Genomic DNA, 21494 nt, shown 5'->3' with positions numbered 1-21494 from the left:
CCACCGCCGGGTGGATCGGGGCCTGGGTCCTGCTCGGAGTCCGGCCCCTTCCTCTAGCTGACATAAGCCATCGTTAGGGCTTGTTCTTTCCATTCCTTTTACTCCATATCCCTGAAGCTGGAAGTACCTATTGCGAACCTCCCAAGTGTGGTGGTCTGTGTTGCGGGACCCCACCTCGGAGAGGGACATCGAGGGGTGGGGCAGGGCCGGTGCCGTGAGGACGGGAACTCAGGCAGGTCCTGGAGGATGCGGGGGGATGAGGCCAGGAGAGCAGGGCAGGGGTACAGTTACCTGTGGGGGTCCTGGGCTGGAGCAGGAGATGGTGGAGCCAGAGGGCCCTGAGACGGGGCTTTTTGCGAAGCCCTTTAACTGTTTGCAACTCAAACTAACCCCCCTGCCCTGCCCCATTCTCCACAGACAAGATGTCCTTCGAGGGGGCCAGGCTCAGCATGAGAAGCAGAAGGAACGGCACGATGGACAGCACCCGGACCCTGTACTCCAGCATGTCTCGGAGCACAGACGTGTCCTACAGCGAAAGCGTGAGTCCCCAGCGGCGTGGTCACGTCAGAAGGCAGCACTCTGGCCATTATGTTATTTAGGGGACCCACTGCCTCTTTAAAAAGATCGTACCATATAGTGTTCTGTTCTGTGGGCTGTTTTAGTCACACGTGGAAATATTTTCTCTTCTGTGTTGTTTTCCCAGCATCCTTGTTTTAAAAGTTGTAACCTTAATACGTTGTTACCTGATGCGTTTGTTAATGGGCGGCTCGTGCGGTTTGCAATACTGAGCTGTTAACACTCGTTTTCCTGCTTCGTGCTTGGTGTTCTTGCCTCCAGTCCCACAGGGCTGCGAAAATGATTCTTGAATCTAAGTCCTTCTCTTCAACTCTACGGCCGGGTCTCAGTTTGGGTCCTTCTTTGTTCTTGCAACAGCTACTGACTGTTCTCCTGGGCACCTGTGTCTCGGGTTCGGAGCCAGCGTCCGTGCTGCCCTGCCGATGTGGGGACCGGCCAGTCGTGCTTCCTGGGGGCCGGCAGAGGCCCTCGGCCTTCCGTCCCTGTCCACTGTGCGGCTGCTTGGGCACATCCCACTGGCTTTGTGCCCACCCTGCGGGCAGATCCAACATGCTCGCTTGTCAGGAAATGCAGACAGGAGTCCAGTCTGATACCAAGGGCCCCCCTCGGCTGCGACGTTGGAAGGCAGGACGGTGGCTCGCTGTGGGGACGAGGGCGGAGGAGGGGTGGGGAGGGGTGCTGGGCATGTCGGGGTTTAGGTCTGGCTGATGGTTACGTGGGGCTGGCTTTGTGACCTGTCAGTGAGCTCTAAGACAACAAACGAGGGGCAAAACGGCCCCCCATACTGCGTCTGTAAGGAAGCGCTGGTTCTCGCACGGGCGCATCCCCAACACGGAGCGCCTCCTTGGATTTTACACCTGGTCTCCCTTAGTCCTGGCCCTGCAGGAAACGAATGATGGACGGAGACAGTGGGGGCCTCTCCTCCAGCCTCAAGCAATGAGAGGCCTCTGGGAAGGCAGGAAAGGCACTTAACCCATCTCGCTCTTGGACTCGGGCTGTGATGCCTGTGGGAGATGGACAAAGGCTGACTTTTTCTCTTGCCACACTCCGTGGCTCCCAAAGGATTTCTCCCATGCTCTCGGAGGTGTTGGCTGCCCCCTGGGTAGGACTTCTGAGACCACCCAAGGACACTTCAGTTCTGGGGGTCCTGTTGGCAGCCCCCCCCCCCCCCCGTGAACATACAGCTCTGCAAAGTGCATTTTCAGAGGGAATTTTTAGCCACAAAGCAGCGTTTATGCCACCATTCCTCCCTGGTCGCTGACTTCACAGGAGTATACATCTGTTGAGTTCTCTCTCTCTTTTTCTTTTTAAATTTTATTTATTTATTTGACAGAGAGAGAGAGAGAGAACAAGCAGGGGGAGCGGGCAGAGGGAGAGGGAGAAGCAGACTCCCTACTGAGCAGGGAGCCCGATGCGGGGCTCGATCCCAGGACCCTGGGATCATGACCTGAGCTGAAGGCAGACGCTTAACCGACTGAGCCACCCAGGTGCTCCGCTGTTGAGTTCTCTTCGTTTGGTTAAGATTAGTTAAGATGTTAGAAAATATCACCAGGGAGAAAGGGCATCATAGGCTTTCAAGATTTTTGCATTCAGATGAGTGTCGGAATTATGGTTGCTTTCCACATTTTTATTGTCTATGGAAGAGAATGTCCAAGTGTTAATTTCCAGCTTAAGGAAGAGTAATAAAACGAACACTTTTGTACCCACCACCAGCTTAAGGAACAGGATATCAGCAGGACTTCGGGAGGCCCCACGTACCCCCCATGTCGTCCCCTCCCTCCTGCCAGAGGTGACAGCAAGCCTGCATTTTGTGTCACTCATTCCTCGCTTTTGTTTATAACTTTATTATTTGACTATATATATATATATCCCTAAACAATATATTGTTTATTTTAAAAAAGATTTTATTTATTTGAAAGAGAGAGAGCATGAGCAGGAGGGAGCAGCAGAGGGAGAGGGAGAAGCAGGCTCCCCGCTGAGCAGGGAGCCCGACGTGGGGCTCGATCCCAGGACCCCGGGATCATGCCCTGAGCCGAAGGCAGACACTTAACCGACTGAGCCACCCGGGAGTCCCTGTATAGTTTACTTTTATCTGGTTTTGATACACATGGAATTCTACAAGTATTCTTTTTGGGAGTTTTGTTGTTGTTGTTCATCATTATGTTTTTGAGATTCGTCCGTGTTGATAGTTGTAGCAACTGCTGATCCATTTCACTGCTGTTCAGTGCTCCGTCATGTGCATGTCTATCCAGCTTGAGGAGAACATTTGGATTTTAGGGATTTGCTTTTAGGAGCGATGCCACATGAATATTTTTGGATGTGTGAGCTGGGGTTCTCTGGGAAATGTTCTTAGGGTGAAGCCAGGTGGGTGAGGGTAGACACCTTGCCCTCATGGGGTCTGGGTTTAAGACACAGGATTTGTGGGGTCACTTTTGCTCAAAGGGCCAGGAAGAGGAGGTGTGTGGTCCCCGTTTCTCTGATGTTTCAGAATGCAGGGCGGCGGGGAGCAGGGGGCAGCAGACTGTTGAATGCACTGTGGACTTCATTCCTACCCTCTGTTTTTGTGGGGCACAGCTGGTGGCAGCCTCGCTGTTGGGGATGAGGGGTCAAGGCTGGCTTTGGTGCTAGCGGGCTGATTTGGGAGGCCAAACCTGCATGAAGTTGTTGGAGAACTCAGTGGCCTGAGGGAAGGGGGTTTGGACGGCCAGCCCCACCTCCCCAGGGCAAGACATCCCTGTAAGGCTGACAACCCATTGCCAGGCATTCTGAGCTTGTGGGCTGTTCACGGGACAACCCTACCTCTCTCTCCCCAGGGCATGATTTCTAAGGGGATCACTTTGCTGGCCATGGTAGATAATTTTCCAGAGTGGTTGTACCAGTTTACTCACCCACCCCTAGTGGGCGTGAGGCCCCACTGCCTCACATTTGGTATCAGCTGCCTTTTTGATTTTTCCAACCTGGTGTGTGTGCAATGGGAAGTCACTGTGGTTTTCCTTCACAGTAGCTTCATTACTGGTGAGGCTGAGCCCTCTTTACACATTTATGAGTTATTTTTGTGTCCTCTTTTATTCGATGCATGCTCATGCCTTTTGTCATTTTCCCCTTCATCCTCTTGTTAGTGATTTCAAGTCCTTGGTAGATAGTCTTATCTACCAACCCTGTGATTATCAATGTGTATTGCAATTATATTCTCCCACTTGAGGAGTGTAGTTTTTTCCAGTGTATTCTTCAGCTCTTTCCAAATAGTTTGCTTTTGCCTCTGAAGGTAAGCCTTTGGTGTATAGGAACTTGTGGTTGTTTATCAGAATGAGTTCCCGGATATGCCTTACCACCTTGTCCATGGGGGAGCAAACACAACCCTTGAAGGAGTCTTTGGAATATGTCTTCTTTTGAAAAGCAAGTGTAAGAGGGAAGAGAATCTGCTTTGATACATTATTTATGCTAAACTATCAACAAATGCTTACATTCCCTTGGTAGTCTTAGAGACAGAAAAACATAATTTGTATGTGTATCATGACATTTATTACAAGATAAGGCCAAGTTAACTTGTAGAAAAATTTGCATTTAGTTATAAAAATTTAAATGCATGCCTCTTTTAAAAAACTGTTGTAGTACTCTAAAAACATGAACGGATGCTGGGTGCTATGAATATGTGGTAAATTCTTGAAACCTTTGAAGTAGGTGTAGATCACATTAAGTATTCGTTAATGACAGCAGTGTGTGAGAATAAATTAGTGATATGCTGTCTAATGTTCTTTCTCCAAAGGACTTGGTGAATTTTGTTCAAGCAAACTTTAAGAAACGGGAATGTGTCTTCTTTACCAAAGATTCCAAGGCCACGTAAGCAACGATTTTCCCTCCGTTTTTGCTTCCATGTTGGGAAAATAAATCATTAACAACCATTACAATGAACAAACGAATGTTCACTAGTTCATTATTAAAGTTGTTTTCATCTTGCAATTCTCAGAAATGGTGGGTGAGCAGGAAGAATTTGGCAAGTAGCTTGGACTTGGTCCCTAGAGTGAGTGCCTAGAGTGGTATCATTTCGTTTTATATTTTTAGCTTTGGCAATAGTTGGTAGAGGCTCCAAGAGAGGCTGTCGCCCCCTTCGGTGTTCCCATGCGCCTGGGAGCCCACCTGAGTGGCCACCCGAAGGTTGTTGTGCTGTAGTGGTTGGCAGATGACCCCAAGAATGAGCGTGTGTGGCAATCTGGCTCTTCTGTTAGCCTGTTGACTTTGGGCCTTCCCATCCAATCGGGTGTTCATCTACTCTGAGTCTCAAGTGTTTTGGAGCATCAAGGCTGGGTTTCAAAACCCATGGAGAGTGGCCCTTGGCAGCTGTAAATGCAGGAGGTGCTCGATGAATGTTAGCTAATGAGTGAGTGAGTGAATGGACCGACTGCTGATTTTTCCCATAGAAGATGCGCCTGGACCCAAAGAGATAATTTTAGTGCTACCCCCCTCTCATCCTGTCCCTCTGCCTTTCCTTGGTTGCCTGGGGCTGAGAGGAGAAAGAATCTAGCTCTTAACTGGTTGGACAGTTGCTGCTGTAGTTTATAATTAAAGCACTGACCTTCTGCTGAGCTGAGGCAGCCAACAGAGGAAGGATGTAAGAACAAGCAAGAGGAGGTACATTAGAACCAGCCCTGGATCCAACCTTGGCTCAGCCGTCTGCTCGCTGCATGACCTTGAGCCAATTATTCTTCTTTCTGAACCAAATTCTCTGATGCTAAAATGCTAGCAAAGAATGCCTCATGGGTTGTGGCAAGGATTCAGTGCAGTAGCACACAAAATACCTATTATAGTGCCACAGAGCATAAAAAGGTCCTAATAAATGCATTTTCTTGATTTGTGTCAGTTAGAAAATGACCCTCAGAACAACTGAGAATCTCTATTTTGTCGCTGGTGGAAACTTACTCATCATGAGTCATTTTGACAGAGTATAAACTTCATGAGTCAGCTATTTATTCCCTGAATGGTTTCAATGAAAGATTTTGCTGTTATTCTATTGTTTGACCGGTGGAAAATACAGTTTGGATTCATTCATTCACTCAACAAATGTTTATTGAGCATCTACTATGTCATGGGGACTTACGTATTTGATTGCTAGTTCTACAATCAACCCCTTTTCAAGATAGCTGCTCTTTTTTTTAAGATTTTATTTATTTATTTGAGAGAGAGAGAGAGAGAGTGAGAGACAGCGTACAAGTTGGGCGAGGGGCAGAAGGAGAGGGAGAAGCAGGGTCCTCATTGAACAGGGCGCCTGATGCGGGGCTTGATCCCAGGACACTGAGATCACGGTCTGGGTTGAAGGCAGGCACTTAACGAATTGAGCCACCCAGGCGCCCCATGGTAGCTGTTCTTATCACTCGACAGACAAGGCATGTGAGCCCCAAGAGTTCAGTATTTTACCCAAGGTCACCCTGCCAGTGGGAGAAGGATGAGGGGGGACTGGACCCAGGTTTTCCGATTCCTAGCTTGTGTGTTCTTTTTATCTCCTGCCCCCACCCTTTCTAAGAACAACACTGCCTCAGGCTGACTGTATTCATCAGCAATTTCTTAGGTGCAGAAATCCCGTCTAATTGGTTTAAGTGAGAAGGGTAGTAATGGGAACTTCTGGCTGAAAAGCACAACCAGAGCCAGGGCTCAACGGTGCAGAGACTCTGTCTCTTCCCACCTGTCATCTCTGTTGTTGTCTGGGTGGGCAGGCTCGTCACAAGTGGTGGCAAAGTGGTCACCATATCTGACATGTTACCAGCTTACCATTTTACCAGTGGGGGAAAGAGGGCCTCATTTTTAGCAAATCCTCCAAAAATTCTGGACTGCTGTTCATGGCTCTTCTTGGCCTTAGTTGGGCCATGTGCCCCCCTCTATACCTGTGTCTGGGGCTGGGGAATAGGACATGTTGATTGGCCAGGCTTGGGCATCGTGTCCACACGGGCTCTGTGTGGAAAGGAAGGATTCCTCAAAGGAAAATCGGGGTGCTCCTACTAACAGAACAGGAAATGGATGCAAGGTAGGGAAACCTATAGGTGTCCACTTGAAAGTGCTTGATTACAGCTTGAGTCTGGCCCAAAACAAAGGGATCTCCATCTTCAACAACACAAGCAGAGGGCAGGACCTTGTGTCCCAAAGACCTCAGGGTCTTCTGGTTCCCTTCCAGAAGGGCACAAGGTTGTAGACCAGGGTCAAGACTCTCTACTCTTTGAAATTCCCTGTATTTATTACTATTATCTCTCCATAGGTGGTAGGAATACTCTGTGTCATCCAAATTACCCATTGGACAAGGAAATCAAATGGAGTGACTGTTAATATTGATACCCTGAATTTGCTTGCTTGCCACACAAGCTGACAGAGGCTGTCCAAGTCTCCCCAGAGAATCCCTGGGGTTGCTCACATGTGCTACGCCCAGACTGCTCAGGTTTCTCTGCTCTCCCCCTTGTGGATGTCTATTTCTTTTTTTTTTTTTTTTTAAGATTTTTTTATTTATTTATTTGACAGAGAGAGACAGTGAGAGCAGGAACACAAGCAGGGGGAGTGGGAGAGGGAGAAGCAGGCTTCCTGCTGAGCAGGGAGCCCGATGTGGGACTCGATCCCAGGACCCTGGGATCATGACCTGAGCCGAAGGCAGACGCTTAACGACTGAGCCACCCAGGCGCCCCGTGGATGTCTATTTCTTGAGTAGTCACTGGAGAATGATGCCCAACCATTGCCCCTACTGGTGAAGGCCTTCTGAAACATTGCTGCCCAGCTTAGGGGCTGCGTCCTGGCACTCCTGAGGCTGCTAGCCACAGGTGGCTCTTGAGCATTTGAAATGTGGCTAGTACAGTCAAGGAACTGAATGTATGTAATTTTAATTTTAACTAATTTAAAAATTGCAACATGTGGCTAAAGTCTACCTTATTGACAGTGTAGCTCTGCAGGATTCAGACTTGAGCTGAGAGGGTCCTGATGTTCTCCTGTCTGCTCCATCTCTCCTTTCTGTCACCCCTAGCTCTCCTGTGGGTATCTGCTCTCCTAGTGCCTTCCTGGCCTCCTCTCCATTTGTAAACCAAGTCATGCAAATTGGTGCTTAGAGGGCTACCAGCCTGCAGACCATCAGGATGGAGCCTACAGTTCTCTCAGCCGAGGTCACCTGAGGCACACCCCTACCCTTAAAAGGAAAAAGGGCTGAAGAGTCTGTCTTCAGTTATAGGTAGAACAGGTGGAGCAGCGACTTCTCTTTCCCATCCTGCGACGAGCTTTTGTGGGTGTGGACAGACCCCGGCGGGCGGCAAGATGGTAACCGCAGAGAGAGGAGGGAGCCAACTTGGACTCTAGTAGGAGGACTCTGAGACCACTGGGGAGCAGCCTTGGCTCAGTAAGAGCTGAGTGAGGACCCCAAGTAAGGGGCTGAGTAAGAGAAAGGACTGAGGAAGTTGAGATCAGTTCTGGTTGTCTTTCTTTTCTTGGCCAAACTGCATGACGCCCCGCAAACTGTTCCAGAAAGGAGGCGAGATTACTGCTGAAGGAGAGATTTTGGTTCCAGGCGTTACCTCAATTTTTGTAGCCCTGGAAAATACTGAAAGTCTGACATATACTTTGAACCCAGATAATTTCCATACTCTATAGTAATTAGGACTTTGAGTTACAAGGAACTCAAGATAGCTTAACCCAAAAGCGTTGGTTTGCTCTAAGGAAACAGTAATGCCACACAGAACCCAAGAAAAGGCTTGTCTCAGTCCAGGGGTGTAGGTGGGATTGTAGAGCAGGGGCACCCTCACCGGGGTCCCTGTCACATGTGTACTCTCCAGCAGGAACTCACACGGATGTATCATTCACAGCCTCACCCTTAGTAGGGTGAGCTTCTTGTGAGGATTCCTGCCACAATGTATTTGTTCCTCGCTATCTAAGGTCTTCATTGTGTGGCTTTGGTAGTTACCCTGAGCTTCCAGCACTTCAAGACGATCTCCGTTAGCAGAGTAACTCATTTCAGGTAACACAGTTGAGGCCAGTTGCTTCCGGGTAGTAGAATCTCGGTCACAATTAGAACCTGTCTGCTTCTGGAGCAATCATAAAACCTCGTCCCCAAACTAGTTTTTGCTCCATTGTATTTTTAGAAGCTACCACAGAAAAGCAGGCCACTATTATCATTTTGTAAAATGAAAATGTGATCTACTACTGTAGAGTGTTTTTAGAACTAATTCTACGTTTTGTCAAATAAGCTCATCAGTGAAGAAGACCTTGAGAATACAGTCCTTCCTGTGACAGCTATGTAACAGCTATGTACGCTTAAGCCCACCTTCTGGAAGGCAAAAACAAAACAAAAAACTTACTTTACAAAGATCACTGAGGAATGATGAGGATTCAAATTATTTACAAGAAGACTAAATCAATGTATTTACTCGTTTATGCCTTCATCATTTGGAGGATATTCGTTGAAAGCCAAGAGCAGAGAATAGAAGATAAACAGAGTCTAGTTAGAAGCAAACCCTAACAGAGTTTCTCAGCCTGTTGTATACCTTTATTTGACCCAGCCTGCACAGGGAATCCTTGCTCCAGAGTCACCATATACAGTTGCCCAGGCTGTGCACTGCACAAGTGTGCTAGGGGTCACAGGCCTATGTCTGCCAGAGGGGGCATCTTTTCTAGCATGTTGGTGGTTAGGGTGACTACATACTTTATTTTGAGACTCGGAACACTGATAAGCAGGTTGCAGGCTCCGACCGTACTCGGGCTTGGGCAGCAGGTATAAACTGGGATTGTTCTGGGCAGATCAGGATGTTTGGTCACTGATGCTGTTCTGCTTCTCCACCGGCCATGGCTCCCTTGAATTCTTAGCACCTTCTGACTCTTGTCCAAAAACCGATGGGGGAGAGAGAGAGAGAATAGGGGGAGCCAAATGGGTGGGGCGGGCAGAAAGAAACTGGGAGAACGGAGAATTGCTTTGGCCATAATCCCATTTTTGTTGTGGCTCTTGTTCATTTCTTTGGAGACATGATGGTCAAGGTGCAACGCAGCTCTGGATAGAGCAGCCAAGTAGCCATGGCATGCATTTTTAGATTTTTTTTTAAACTGCATTTTTCTTCTTTTCTGTTGCCATTGCCTCTGCTATTCCTTGATTTGCATGTATGGCACCAGCCCAACCTAAAAGTCACTCGATAGAGGGTGTGCCGTTGTTCCCACCCTCTCAGCAACCCTGAGAGGGGTGGGGCTGTGCTGGGGGAAAGGAGGGCTTGGCTTGTTCTGCGCTAAACTGTGCGGTCCCCCTAACTGGAGAGCAGGCGTCCCATCCAGTTAAGCCCTGGGTGCGGTGAGCTTCGCCGAGGCCCTCCTCACAGCAGATTTTCAACCCTTTACCTCTTACTGCCTGTCTTTTCATCCTCCTCCAACTTCGGAGATGCACACGTGTCCCTTAACAAACACACACATTTTAGTCCTGTGGCACTTTTTACGGGAAGAAATAGCGTTCATTTATTGCAGTTTGTCCTTGTCTAGCCCAGATGATTGAAAGTCTCCCAAGCAGCTGATGTCCAGTATGGACAGGATGGTCTCTCTGAGTTCTGGATCGCTTTGGGTCCCTGCCAGGGGACCCACTGTCTCCAGTGAGTACCATCCCCAGGAAGGAGGGCTCGCTCACTTCATGTCAGGAGAACGTTACTGGCCGGGCACACTGGCAGGGCCGGCACTCGGGGCTCCTGCGTGTTATGACCCATGCGGGAAGCTACATAAGTGATCTCCAGATTTCGAAGGCTTAATCCCATAATAACCTCATGGCTATGTATGCAGGGGCAGACTCCATGAAGGCACTCCTGTATCCCAGCGCTCAATACAGAGCCAGTTTTTGGGGCATGGACAACAGACAACAGGGAAAAAAACACCAAGATAGATGGCTCTTAAACAATCCACCGAGATGATGAATATAGTCTGAAAATAAGACTTGGTGGTCAGATCTCTTTCTGTGTTTATTTAAGCTAATAATGTGTAGTTTATTCTAAAAACGTGATGAATGATGAAATCTGTTCCTTCCTGTCAACATCACCCTGCTCAGGGACAATGTGTGCAAGTGTGGCTATGCCCAGAGCCAGCACATAGAAGGCACGCAGATCAACCCAAATGAGAAATGGAGTTACAAGAAACACACCAAGGAATTTCCGACCGATGCCTTTGGGGATATTCAGTTTGAGACCCTGGGGAAGAAAGGGAAGGTAAGCAAAGGTTTTCTACTTTAGCTAATTCACACAACCTGGACTACCTCGAGTTACCTTGAATTGGCTCATAGTGTGGAGGCGGGAGAAATGGGTAGTCAATGCAAAAGCGATGGCAGGAAAAGATAAACCTTGTTAAAGGTCGAAGAGCTGTGATTAGGTTATGTGCCACTGGAAAACTCAGCTCATGGCTGGCTGCGGCTCAGAGGCCTTCCCCTGAGCGCACCGCAGGCGTGTTACATCTGCGTTGAGCCCCACTGCTACAAAAGGCCCCTGAACCTTTTTACGCCTTGTCCCATTTAGTTTAGCTTATGGCAGTCTTGAGAATACATATGGCCCTGAATAAGGTGACATTTCCCTCTACACACCCACATTTTAGGCTTGTCCACCCGGCCTTGGGACAAGGTTTAATGACTGGGAAGTGGTATCCTCAAATGCGTGGGGGTCTTCTGTCTCCATGGCAGCACCGTCCCTAGGCAGCTGGAAAGCCTGGGCCTACACTCCTGCACCCCCAAGCCCTGTGTTTGCCGCCCTGGAAGGTGGCCCCCTGCTGTCTCTTCCCAGGGCCCCAGTGGCCATCTCTTGCCTGCCCTTAGCCCCCCTACCTCGGTCCCCAGTCAACGCTGGCGCTGGAGGGCTCCCTAACATGTAAATCCCGTCCTGTTTCTACTCTGCTTCAGACACCTCACAGGCACCCCACGGCCTTTGGGATAAATTCCCGGGTTCTCCAGCTGGCCCCGATGACTCGTCGGTGGCACCCGCCCCCCAGCCTACTGCTTTCCTTCCACTTCCCCGTGGGGACCCCCCCTTAGCTGCTGGCCCGTGCGCCTCGCCCCTCCCACAGGAACAGGTGGTTGGGAGGACAGGCGTCGACCCTGACACTTTCCCTCTTCCCTGCAGTATATCCGCTTGTCCTGTGACACGGACGCGGAGACCCTCTATGAGCTGCTGACCCAGCACTGGCACCTGAAAACGCCCAACCTTGTCATTTCTGTGACCGGCGGTGCCAAGAACTTCGCCCTGAAGCCGCGCATGCGCAAGATCTTCAGCCGCCTCATCTACATCGCTCAGTCCAAAGGTGAGCGCGGTCCCTGTGGGGCGGGGGACAGTGCGCTGCCTCGGTGGAGGCTGGACCCTCTTGTCCTTGGAGATGGAACCGAGTCCCCAAATGCAGTTCTTGCGCAGAATCTAGACGCTCTAGAAGTACACGATCAATCACGATCTATGAATCAAATGAATGGACAGACAGGGAGCTCTGGCAGGTGGTGGTTGGGGGGCTTGGGGGTGAGGGGTGATGGTAGGGGGTCACAAGGTAAAAATCAGCGTCAAGGTGCTTCCTTGTGGGTACTTTTGTTTCCTTGACTCGTCTAAGGTTTTCATTGGGTGGTTTCTACATATAAAATTGTACCGAGAAAATACTCTGCCAAATCGAAAAGGAAAGTTTCATTTCTTTGCTATTTAATTTTGAGAGCTGTGATGAACCTTTGGAAATAGCGATGGGTGCTTGGCAGATTGTAAGCACCAGGTAAGAGTTTGATTGAGATCAAGACGAGTAACTGTGGCTTTGTCACCTGAAATATTCAGCATAGTGCTGAAGTTTTAATTTTTTCTTTTTAATTTTTTATTATGAAAAATTTCAAACCTACAGAAGAGTTGAAAGAATCATATAATGCACATCTGTACACCCTTCACTTAGAATCACAAATTATTAACATTTTCCCACATTTGTCTTATTACTTTCCAAAAAACAGTCTCATGTTATGATTTTTAAAGACTCATTTGAGAGTAAATTGCAGGCATCATGCCCTTGGCCCCTAAGTATGTCAGCATGAATCTCTCAAGAACAGGGGTGTTCTCTCCCATAACCCGGTACAATTTTCAAACCTGAGAAAGTTAGCTGCCCAATACTGTTATCTAAAAAACAGTCCATATTTTAATTTTGCTAATTGTTTCAACATTGTCCTTGTAAGCAAACAAAACAAAACAAAAACCCCAAAACAAAAAACACCCCCCCAAAACCAAAACTCCCTCAAACCACAAAACCAACCAAACAAACAAAAAAAACCCCTTTTCCCCCTCAATGGACTCTGCTGAATTTGGCTTTCCATGTCATAGCAAACCAAAAAGCTTTTTTTCATCTGGGATTGTTCTGCAGAGGTTCTTGGTCTTTCAGGCCATTTTGAGGAATATAGACAAATCGTTTTTGCAGACTGTCCCTTCATTTGATATGATGTTTCCTCATGATTAGTTTCAGTTTATCAAAGCCTATTATTTAAAAAATTTCTTCGTTAAGAATATTAGTTAACTGACAGAGCTAAGGACACATGTCTTATTTCAGACGAGAGTTTTCTTTTAACGTCAAGAAGAAGAAACCCGGATCTTGTTCCCCTTTGTTCTCCATTTCCTGACCCACCAGAGGGAGCTGCAGTAGGACGTTACTTTATTAGGAAACCGAGCAGCATGGCTTCCTTACTACTAAATCCTGAACACACATCATTCATTCAGAATACTTAGAAAATGCCTACTATGTGTCAGGAATTGTTTTAAGTGCTGGGCATATAACAGAACAAGACAGATAACAGTCCCTGGCCTGCGGACCTCCAGTCAGATGAAGGGAGGGGCTGGTGCTGGATGTTAACAGTCCCGTGGCCTCTGCGTTGGCTTTACTTCCCCCTGCCTGGTGTGAAAGGGAAACGTTGACAACTAAAATCTGTCTAGAGGAAGGAGACCGGGTGCCGAGGGTCTGCAGTTCATGTCCAGTGAGAAATGGTTGCAGGAATCGGGTAGGACAATCCCAAGGACCATGCTGCATTTGTACCTTAGAATATTGGAAGGGCTTTTATCTGGGAGATGACTAAACCCGTTTCTTATCGTTGAAGAGAGTATGTACAATTACAGAATGGAGACAGATAATGAGCAAAGGTACTTTCTAGCAAATGGGGGAGAGGGCCGCCCAGAGACTCTTGAGCTTTCCATCACCAGGGCTAATCAAGACACGCCAGTGACCATCCTCAGGCTGGACTCCTGCCTGGGTAGTACATTAGATCAGGGTCGCTTACAACTTAGATTCTATCATAATGCTAAATAATATTTTATAAGTATTTTCTTTACTTCATTTCTGAAAAAAAAGTGCAAAACTCTTGACATTGTGAAGATCATCAAATAATAAACCTTAACATACTGGTGTGCACAATTGTGTAATTATAAAGTAAAGCCACATGGTAGGCACCAGGGTCATGGCACCGCTCCCAGAGTGCTCTGCTTTCCATGGCGGCACTGCCGTAATTTGCTCACAAGCTCGGGCCCATAACAAGATTGGGATGCAGATTCCCTGGCTCCACCCCCTGGAGGGTCTGATGATTTAGATCAAGCGTGGGGTCCAGAATTTGTATCTTTTTTAAAGACAACATCTCTTAGAAATGCCTCCAAAGATCTTCTTCTCCTTCCTCATCATAGGGTCCTCGGCAAAGCCCACTGCAAGGGGTGGCTGGCAGTGCTGCATCCTGGTGCTTACATGGTGGGGGCTTCTTCAGCGGTCTGTGAGCACAGGATGGGAAGCTTATTCAGAGCCAGCTGAGCATTTGCTCTCCTCCCTCATTGACAGGTGCCTGGATTCTCACTGGAGGCACCCATTATGGCCTGATGAAGTACATCGGGGAGGTGGTGAGAGACAACACCATCAGCAGGAATTCAGAGGAGAACATTGTAGCCATTGGCATAGCGGCTTGGGGCATGGTCTCCAACAGGGACACCCTCCTCAGGAATTGCGATGCTGAGGTATGGGACAGGAGGAGGGATGGGACAGGTGGAGGTCTGCGAGGCCACGTGGGAGAAAGACCATGGCATGAGGTTCTGGCCTGAACACCGTGGCTCTGTGATGGGGCCAGCTCCTGGGGAAGTCAGCCTTACGAGGATCACCTTTGGGACAGACAATTAAAGACAAGGATGACATGGGTACTTGGGTGGTGCAGTCAGTTAAACTTCCGAATCTTGATTTCGGCTCAGGTCATGATCTCAAAGGTCATGAGCTTGAGCCCTGCGTCTGGTTCTGCGTCTGTGGGCATGGAGCTTGCTCGGGACTCCCTCTCCCTCTATCCCCTGCCCCACCAACTCTCCCTCTCTAAAAAACAACAAATCCCCCAAAACAACCAGCAACAAAAAACCCCCAAAACCAAAACCTCCCCCCCCCAAAAAAAGCAAGGATGACACAATCAAAGAAGTCCTGAGAAGGAGTTACTAAAGAGCGTGTCTTGTTTATTAAAATTTCTTGCCGGCAATATCATGTTGAAGTCAGATTCTTTATTCTTTATAACCATGACCCGAGTCTGTCCCAGGAGGGCTCAAGCCCTGGCCACCATACCTTTATTGTTTGGCCACACTCACAGGAATTGTTGTGAACCCTGTTTAATTTGGCATTAAGAGAGCTGTGAACAGTTTTCCCCTCAAAGTTTCCTGAGCATATTTAGAGAGTAATCAACACACATTTCATGTTCTAAATGCAAGGTAGACGTATGAAGTTTTGTATCAAGTGTAGAATTTTGAAAACAGCATTTCTAGTGAGTTGAAAACCTCCTTAAGCAATGGGTGATGTCTACCTAGAAGCTTTGGACCAGATGTTCAGAAATCTCAATTTAATCTACACCTTCTTTCATCTGGGACTCCTTGGAAGTTTAGGTGGTAAATGTTCAGAACTTTTGGAATTATTCTGGTTCTTTTTATTTTTATTTTAAAAGATTTTATTTATTTATTTAGAAAGCTAGAGCATGCGTGAGCAGGGGGAGGGGCAGAGGGAGAGGGAGAGAGAGAAAATCTCAAGCAGAGTCCACATAGAGCGTGGAGCGGGATGCGGGGCTTGATCTCATGACCCTGAGATCATAACCTGAGCTGAAATCAAGAGTCAGATACTTCATTGACTGAGCCACCCAGGCGTTCCTGGTTCTTTTCATTTTTAAAAATGATATTACTTTTGTGCCTGTTAACATTTTTGAGGTATATAAGGGACAGAAGAGAATGGGGAGCCTTTTCTGAGCATTTCCCAGGAGGCGGCAGGCGGGGTCGGGGCAGGAGGGCTTTGCAGAGCGAGTAGACTAGGTGCGAGGAACTTTTCTAGCTAGATAGTCTAGAGCGAGCTCTCTGAGTTTTTATGATAATAGCCTTGTGTTATCATGGGATGGATTAATTGTGCAGAGTGAATGATAGCTTTTATTATTATTTCCAGATGCTCAGCCAGGGTGGCAAAATCATCTCCCATCAGATGCCAACTTCAGGGTCAGAGTGGCCCGGGATAGGATTCTGAGGACAGTGGCAGGCTGGTGGGGAAAGAATGTGGTCTTTATCTCTTAGCCATGTTTGTCCTGGGCATCAGCTTAGTGTTGTATAAGCACCATTCTGTGGTGATACATTCCATATATGAATTCATAAAATCACAAGAACAACCCCGTAAAGTAGGTACTTTCCACCCCTGGATTGGAACAGCAACAACACAAGACTTCAGTATTTCTCTGGTGGCATCCTCTGTCATCAAGTAAAACATGAAATGAATATGTAAAGACTGAACAGAGAGTTCCAATCACTTGGAAATTAAGAAACAAACGAACAACATCTTGCTAAATAACTATTGGGTCAAAAGTATAATCACAGGTCACTTAGAAAGCAATGGAAATGGAAACATTATATGTTAGGACTGACAGTATATGGTCAAAGCTGCACTCAGAGTGGAATGTATTGCCCTATACCTTTATTAGCAAAAATCAAGAAAAATAATTCAATAATAATAATATCTAACATTCTTTAATCTTCACAACAATGAAGTTAACGACGCGTTAAGTGCTACTATTACCTTCTCATTACAGATGAGAAAACTAAGTCATAGAGAAAGTAAGAAGCTTTCTTTATTCACATGGCTAGTAAGCGTCAGAGCCATGGTTCACAGTCTTTTAGCCACCACGGTGTTCACATTAATAGGTTTGAAAAAATAATACCACTAACAACACTTGAGAAGGAGGAAAAGAATAATATTCCATCGGAAATAAATTAATTAGAAAAGAAAAAGTGGAAGAATAGAAATATTCTTTATTCTCGGAAATCATTTTAGCAATTTAATTAAGGAATAAATAGAACTAAGAAATCAAATATAATAATAAATATTGAGAAAAATTGTACAGTTGTGACAAACAACCATATGTCAATATGTTTGAAAATCTCGTGGAAATTTTTCTGTAAAACTATTAATTTCCAAAAGCTGATTCAACAAGAACTAGAAAATTTGATTAGATGAATATCTGTGAATGAGCTCAAAAGGAAATAAAAATCTTTAAAATTGCTCTGGGCTAGATGATTTCACCCAGAAAAAAATTTAAAAGTCTATTAAGAGTTAATTTAAAAAATGATTGTAGTCTCCAACACATACAGAAGCATGAGATCCTTAGAAATTGCTGCAGAAAGATCAAATCTACGCCCTTTCTGGAAAACCATTTCAAAATTTGTATCAAGTGCATGAAGACTGTTCATACCATACTTACAAATATCACTGGAGAATTTTATATTTAGACATTATTAAAACATTATTAAAATATTTCTGATAGTATCAAGAATTGACATAAGCCTAAATACCTAGTAATATCAAGAACAGTGGGATCTTCTGGTAGATTACTGTATAAACATGAAGGAAAATGGTGCAAAATAATATTTCCAAAGGTTTTCTGATAATATAGAAAATATTTGCAGTTTTAAATAGAAAATTATGAAAACAACGTGAATTAATCTATATGCTTAAGAAAGACATAGGTACACTAAAGTCTTGATGGTGATTATCACTGAGTTGTGGAATTAAGCATGATTTTAATTTTTCTTGTACTTTTCTGCATTTTTTATGTTTTCTACAATGAGTATGTATTATTTGTAGTTATTCAGGTTATAGCACTGGTTTTTATTCCTTTTATATGTCTGTTAATGATACTCTCTAGTGACTTAGAGTAGTTTCATAGTAAACTCGTATGATCTTGTGGTCAACGTCTTTGTTTCTTTTCTGTCTTCCCTGGAAAATAGTGCTTGGTCTTTTGCATAAGTTGAACCCAGTAGGTGTTCACAATAACTTTGTCGACCATACGTTCCCATGAGGTTTCTATTCATGGCTTCATTACAGCAAACCCCACTACTAGTAGATGGACTCTACCAGGACGCAGATTGAGCTGGCCTGAAACAATACCAGATTTCACAAACACTGAAATTTTATTCCTCTGGAGTCAGTGTTAAACTGCCAAAAGTATTGTTGCATTATATATGCACAAAAAAGAGCTCATGCCTCTCCTATTCTTGTTATTTAAACTTTAAAATCCCTTTGTCAAAGTATAACCACATAGGGACGTCTGGGTGGCTCAGTCGTTAAGCGTCTGCCTTCGGCTCAGGTCATGGTCCCAGGGTCCTGGGATCGAGCCCCGCATCGGGCTCCCTGCCCCACGGAGAGTCTGCTTCTCCCTCTGCCTCTGCCTGCCACTCCCCCTGCTTGTTCTCTGTCTTATCAAATAAATAAAATCTTAAAAAAAAAGTACAACCACAAAGGCAAACCATAAGACAAAACAACACAAAATTTTACACTCACTGAGTGGGTTCATGTTAAAATCTATAAACCGATGCAGGAAAATTGAAATTTTGTAATATCAAGTCTTCTTCCAGTGATAGGGTATGTCCCTCAATTTATACAAGTCTGTGTCTTTGAGGAAAATTTTACAGTTTTCCTCATTAGGACCTACATATTTCTTCTTAATATCATTTCTAGAGATTTTGTGTTTTTGTTATTATTGTGAATGGGGTCTTTCTGCATTGTAATTTTGGAAGAGATTTTCATGTAAAAAGGGATTTATTTGTTGTTTTGAATAAAATGTTTTATGAACTCTTTTTTTTGTTCTAATAGTTTTTCAGTAGATTCACAGGGTATTCTATGTTTGCAACCATATCACTGGTAAATAGTGTTACTTTTAAACATAACTCTTTCATTTAATTATACCTTGCATTTTTTGCTTATCCTGATGCCTGGGCTAAAATGTCCAGAGTAATGTTAAATAACAGCGATGATAACAGGTATCCCAACAGGCATCCAAAATACCTGGTATCATAGTGGTGGAAACGAGACTAGTATTTTCACCATAAATAGGATTTGGTGAAAGCTTCAATAAACATATATTTTAAGAAAGTACCATAAGGCATCATCCTTTTATTTCTAGTTTATAATTTTTTTAAATCGAGAATGAATATTGAGTACCAAATGTTTTTTGCATCTGTTGGTTTGCTATTTTTTCCCTTTAAACCATGATCTAATGGACTGAGTTCTGGAAACAATGCTAATTATTCCTTAATAAACCTATTGGTTTTAATTAGCCAATGTTAGGAGTTTTATATCCTCATTCATTCGAGAGCATGGTCTTTGGCTTTTCCTTTTGTGATTCTTTCCTTGTTAAGGTTTTGGAATGTGTGTTGTGTTCTGGAAGAATGTAGATAGAATATGAATGCTTTGTTCCAGGAAAGTGTGTAGGGCTCCTCTGTAATTTGCCTGGATGCCTGTCTTGCCCATATTACCCTGTCATTTCTAGGACTCTCCTGATTAGAGCTCCTGGCTGGGCGAGGACCACTTTGAGAAGAGAACTGTAACATTTGAATTTTTTTTTCATTCTTCCTTTGTTCTGATTGGATATATATGCCATTAATAGAGTCAGTAATCTTCCTCTCCTCATTGAAATTTCAACTTCACTTGTATTCTTAGAAGTCAGATTGAACTTCTTTTAATGCTGCCCTAATACTTGAAGAACCAAACACCTTTGAATGGACATGGAGGTCAGGAACTCCTTTGTTTATTCCACGGTATTAAGTGTTAGGACAAAATATCTGTTTGTTTCCTTTTCTGGTCCTGTAACTATGGGCTTCTAAAGAGCAGAGACCCCATCTTGTTCATTTTCTAACTCATAGACCCTGGCAAAGGTGTTGGCATATGATAGATTCCAGACAACTATATATGTGTCTATATCAATGTCTACCGCTACCTGTATCCAGACACACACAGACACAAATATAAGTCTGTGTATGTATGTGTGTGTATGTGTACAAAAATACATGCACACACACATATACGTGTGTGCATCTGGATACAGACACGTATACACATAAGCACACATAACACACACACTTCCCTGAATGCTATCAGTTTCAATGAATTTATACAAATGAGCACAGGGCAATGGAATAAGAACTGAAGTGGGAATCTGATCCTTACACTGTCACTGGCCATTTATGTGACAACGGCCAAGTGACCCAACCATTTTGAACCTTCATTTCTTCATATTTAAAATGAAGTCCTGTACTATAAGATCTCTAAGACCCTTCTGAACTTAGAACTCTGGGAGGAGGCATCAGTATAGCTGAACCTGAAGGGTTAGCCTTAATATTAACATATAAAAATGTTATCATGCACGTTGGCCAACAAATAAATCTCATAGACAAGATTCTCTGTACTTTTGGGGCACGTGGGTGGCTCAGTCATTAAGTGTCTGCCTTCAGCTCAGGTCATGATCCCAGGGTCCTGGGATCGAGCCCCTCATTTTGGGCTCCCTGCTCAGCTGGAAGCTTTCTTCTCCCTCTCCCACTCCCCCCTGCTTGTGTTCCCTCTCTTGCTGTGCCTCTCTCTGTCAAATAAATAAATAAAATCTTAATAAAAGGATTCTCTGTACTTTTCAGGGATATTTTTCAGCTCAGTACATAATGGATGACTTCAAGAGAGACCCTCTGTATATCCTGGACAACAATCACACCCATCTGCTACTTGTGGACAATGGCTGCCACGGACATCCTACAGTTGAAGCAAAACTCCGGAATCAGCTGGAGAAGTACATCTCCGAGCGCACTATTCAAGGTCAGGATTTAGGAAGTGGCTCTTACACAGACATAGTATCAAGGGCAGTAGCAACAACACCAACAGCAGCTAGCCATCAATCTTTGAGTGAAGCATGCTGAACCCACTCAATTAGGTGTCCTATTGCCAAAGAAGAACTGTTGTTTCTCTTTTCTCCTGTGACAGTACCTTCAGTGTGCTGGAGCATAAATGCTGCCTTGTCACACTCTGATTTGTCAGTATAGAAAACCTGCTGTCTCTTCTTCTGCTAGACAACATTTAAGAACAAATAAAATCCATAATGGCAAATCTGAGCTTATGAAACAATGCAGTTAGCTAGGGTAAAAATAATAAGAACCAACCCGTTAGCTCAACAGTTGGATGGGTTACGTGTTTGAATCTTGGCTATTTCTATATATTAGAACCACCTAAAATATTGGTTCAAGGGAAGAATGCAGCAGTTGAGTGAAGGCTTTTATTTGCCTTGGGAAGTGACAAATTCTCTCTCTTACCACTGCTGAGATGTTGGTGTTGAGATATGTCTTGTTATAGAACCAGAGTACCTCACGATGTAGTGACAGACTCCATAACAGGGACATTTTGGAGATGTTTTCAACATCCTTTTCCTTTTTTAGTGGGACATACATGAAGGAAGACATTTATATATGTAATACTCTTTCTTGAGAGATCATAGTTATGCAAATTTTTCACCCACTCAAGAAAGCATAGGATTATGCAAATTAGCGAGAATGTCTTATTATAAGGATAAACTTGAACCTGGTCTAATATATATTAGCCAAAGTAAATCATTCACAGCCTTTAGCATTTTAAATATCGGTAACAAATCGCAA

The 21494-nt window shown here is 45.0% G+C and overlaps 1 protein-coding gene across 1 annotated transcript in view; it reads left to right on the top strand.

The window, feature by feature from the left end:
- Nucleotides 1–422: 422 nt before the first annotated feature.
- Nucleotides 423–21494, top strand: part of TRPM8 (transient receptor potential cation channel subfamily M member 8) — a 71491-nt gene continuing 50419 nt past the window's right edge. The window contains exons 1-6 of the mRNA XM_028105282.2: nucleotides 423–539; nucleotides 4343–4416; nucleotides 10607–10763; nucleotides 11664–11841; nucleotides 14368–14540; nucleotides 20490–20664. Coding sequence (XP_027961083.1) covers nucleotides 423–539; nucleotides 4343–4416; nucleotides 10607–10763; nucleotides 11664–11841; nucleotides 14368–14540; nucleotides 20490–20664 — 874 coding nt within the window. The remainder of the gene's footprint in view (nucleotides 540–4342; nucleotides 4417–10606; nucleotides 10764–11663; nucleotides 11842–14367; nucleotides 14541–20489; nucleotides 20665–21494) is intronic.

Source organism: Eumetopias jubatus, unplaced genomic scaffold, assembly GCF_037043125.1.
Source record: "Eumetopias jubatus isolate StellerSeaLion01/CBP00866 unplaced genomic scaffold, mEumJub1_p1.0 scaffold_3, whole genome shotgun sequence".
NCBI classification, from domain to species: domain Eukaryota; kingdom Metazoa; phylum Chordata; class Mammalia; order Carnivora; family Otariidae; genus Eumetopias; species Eumetopias jubatus.
This window is presented reverse-complemented; position numbering and strand designations above follow the sequence as displayed.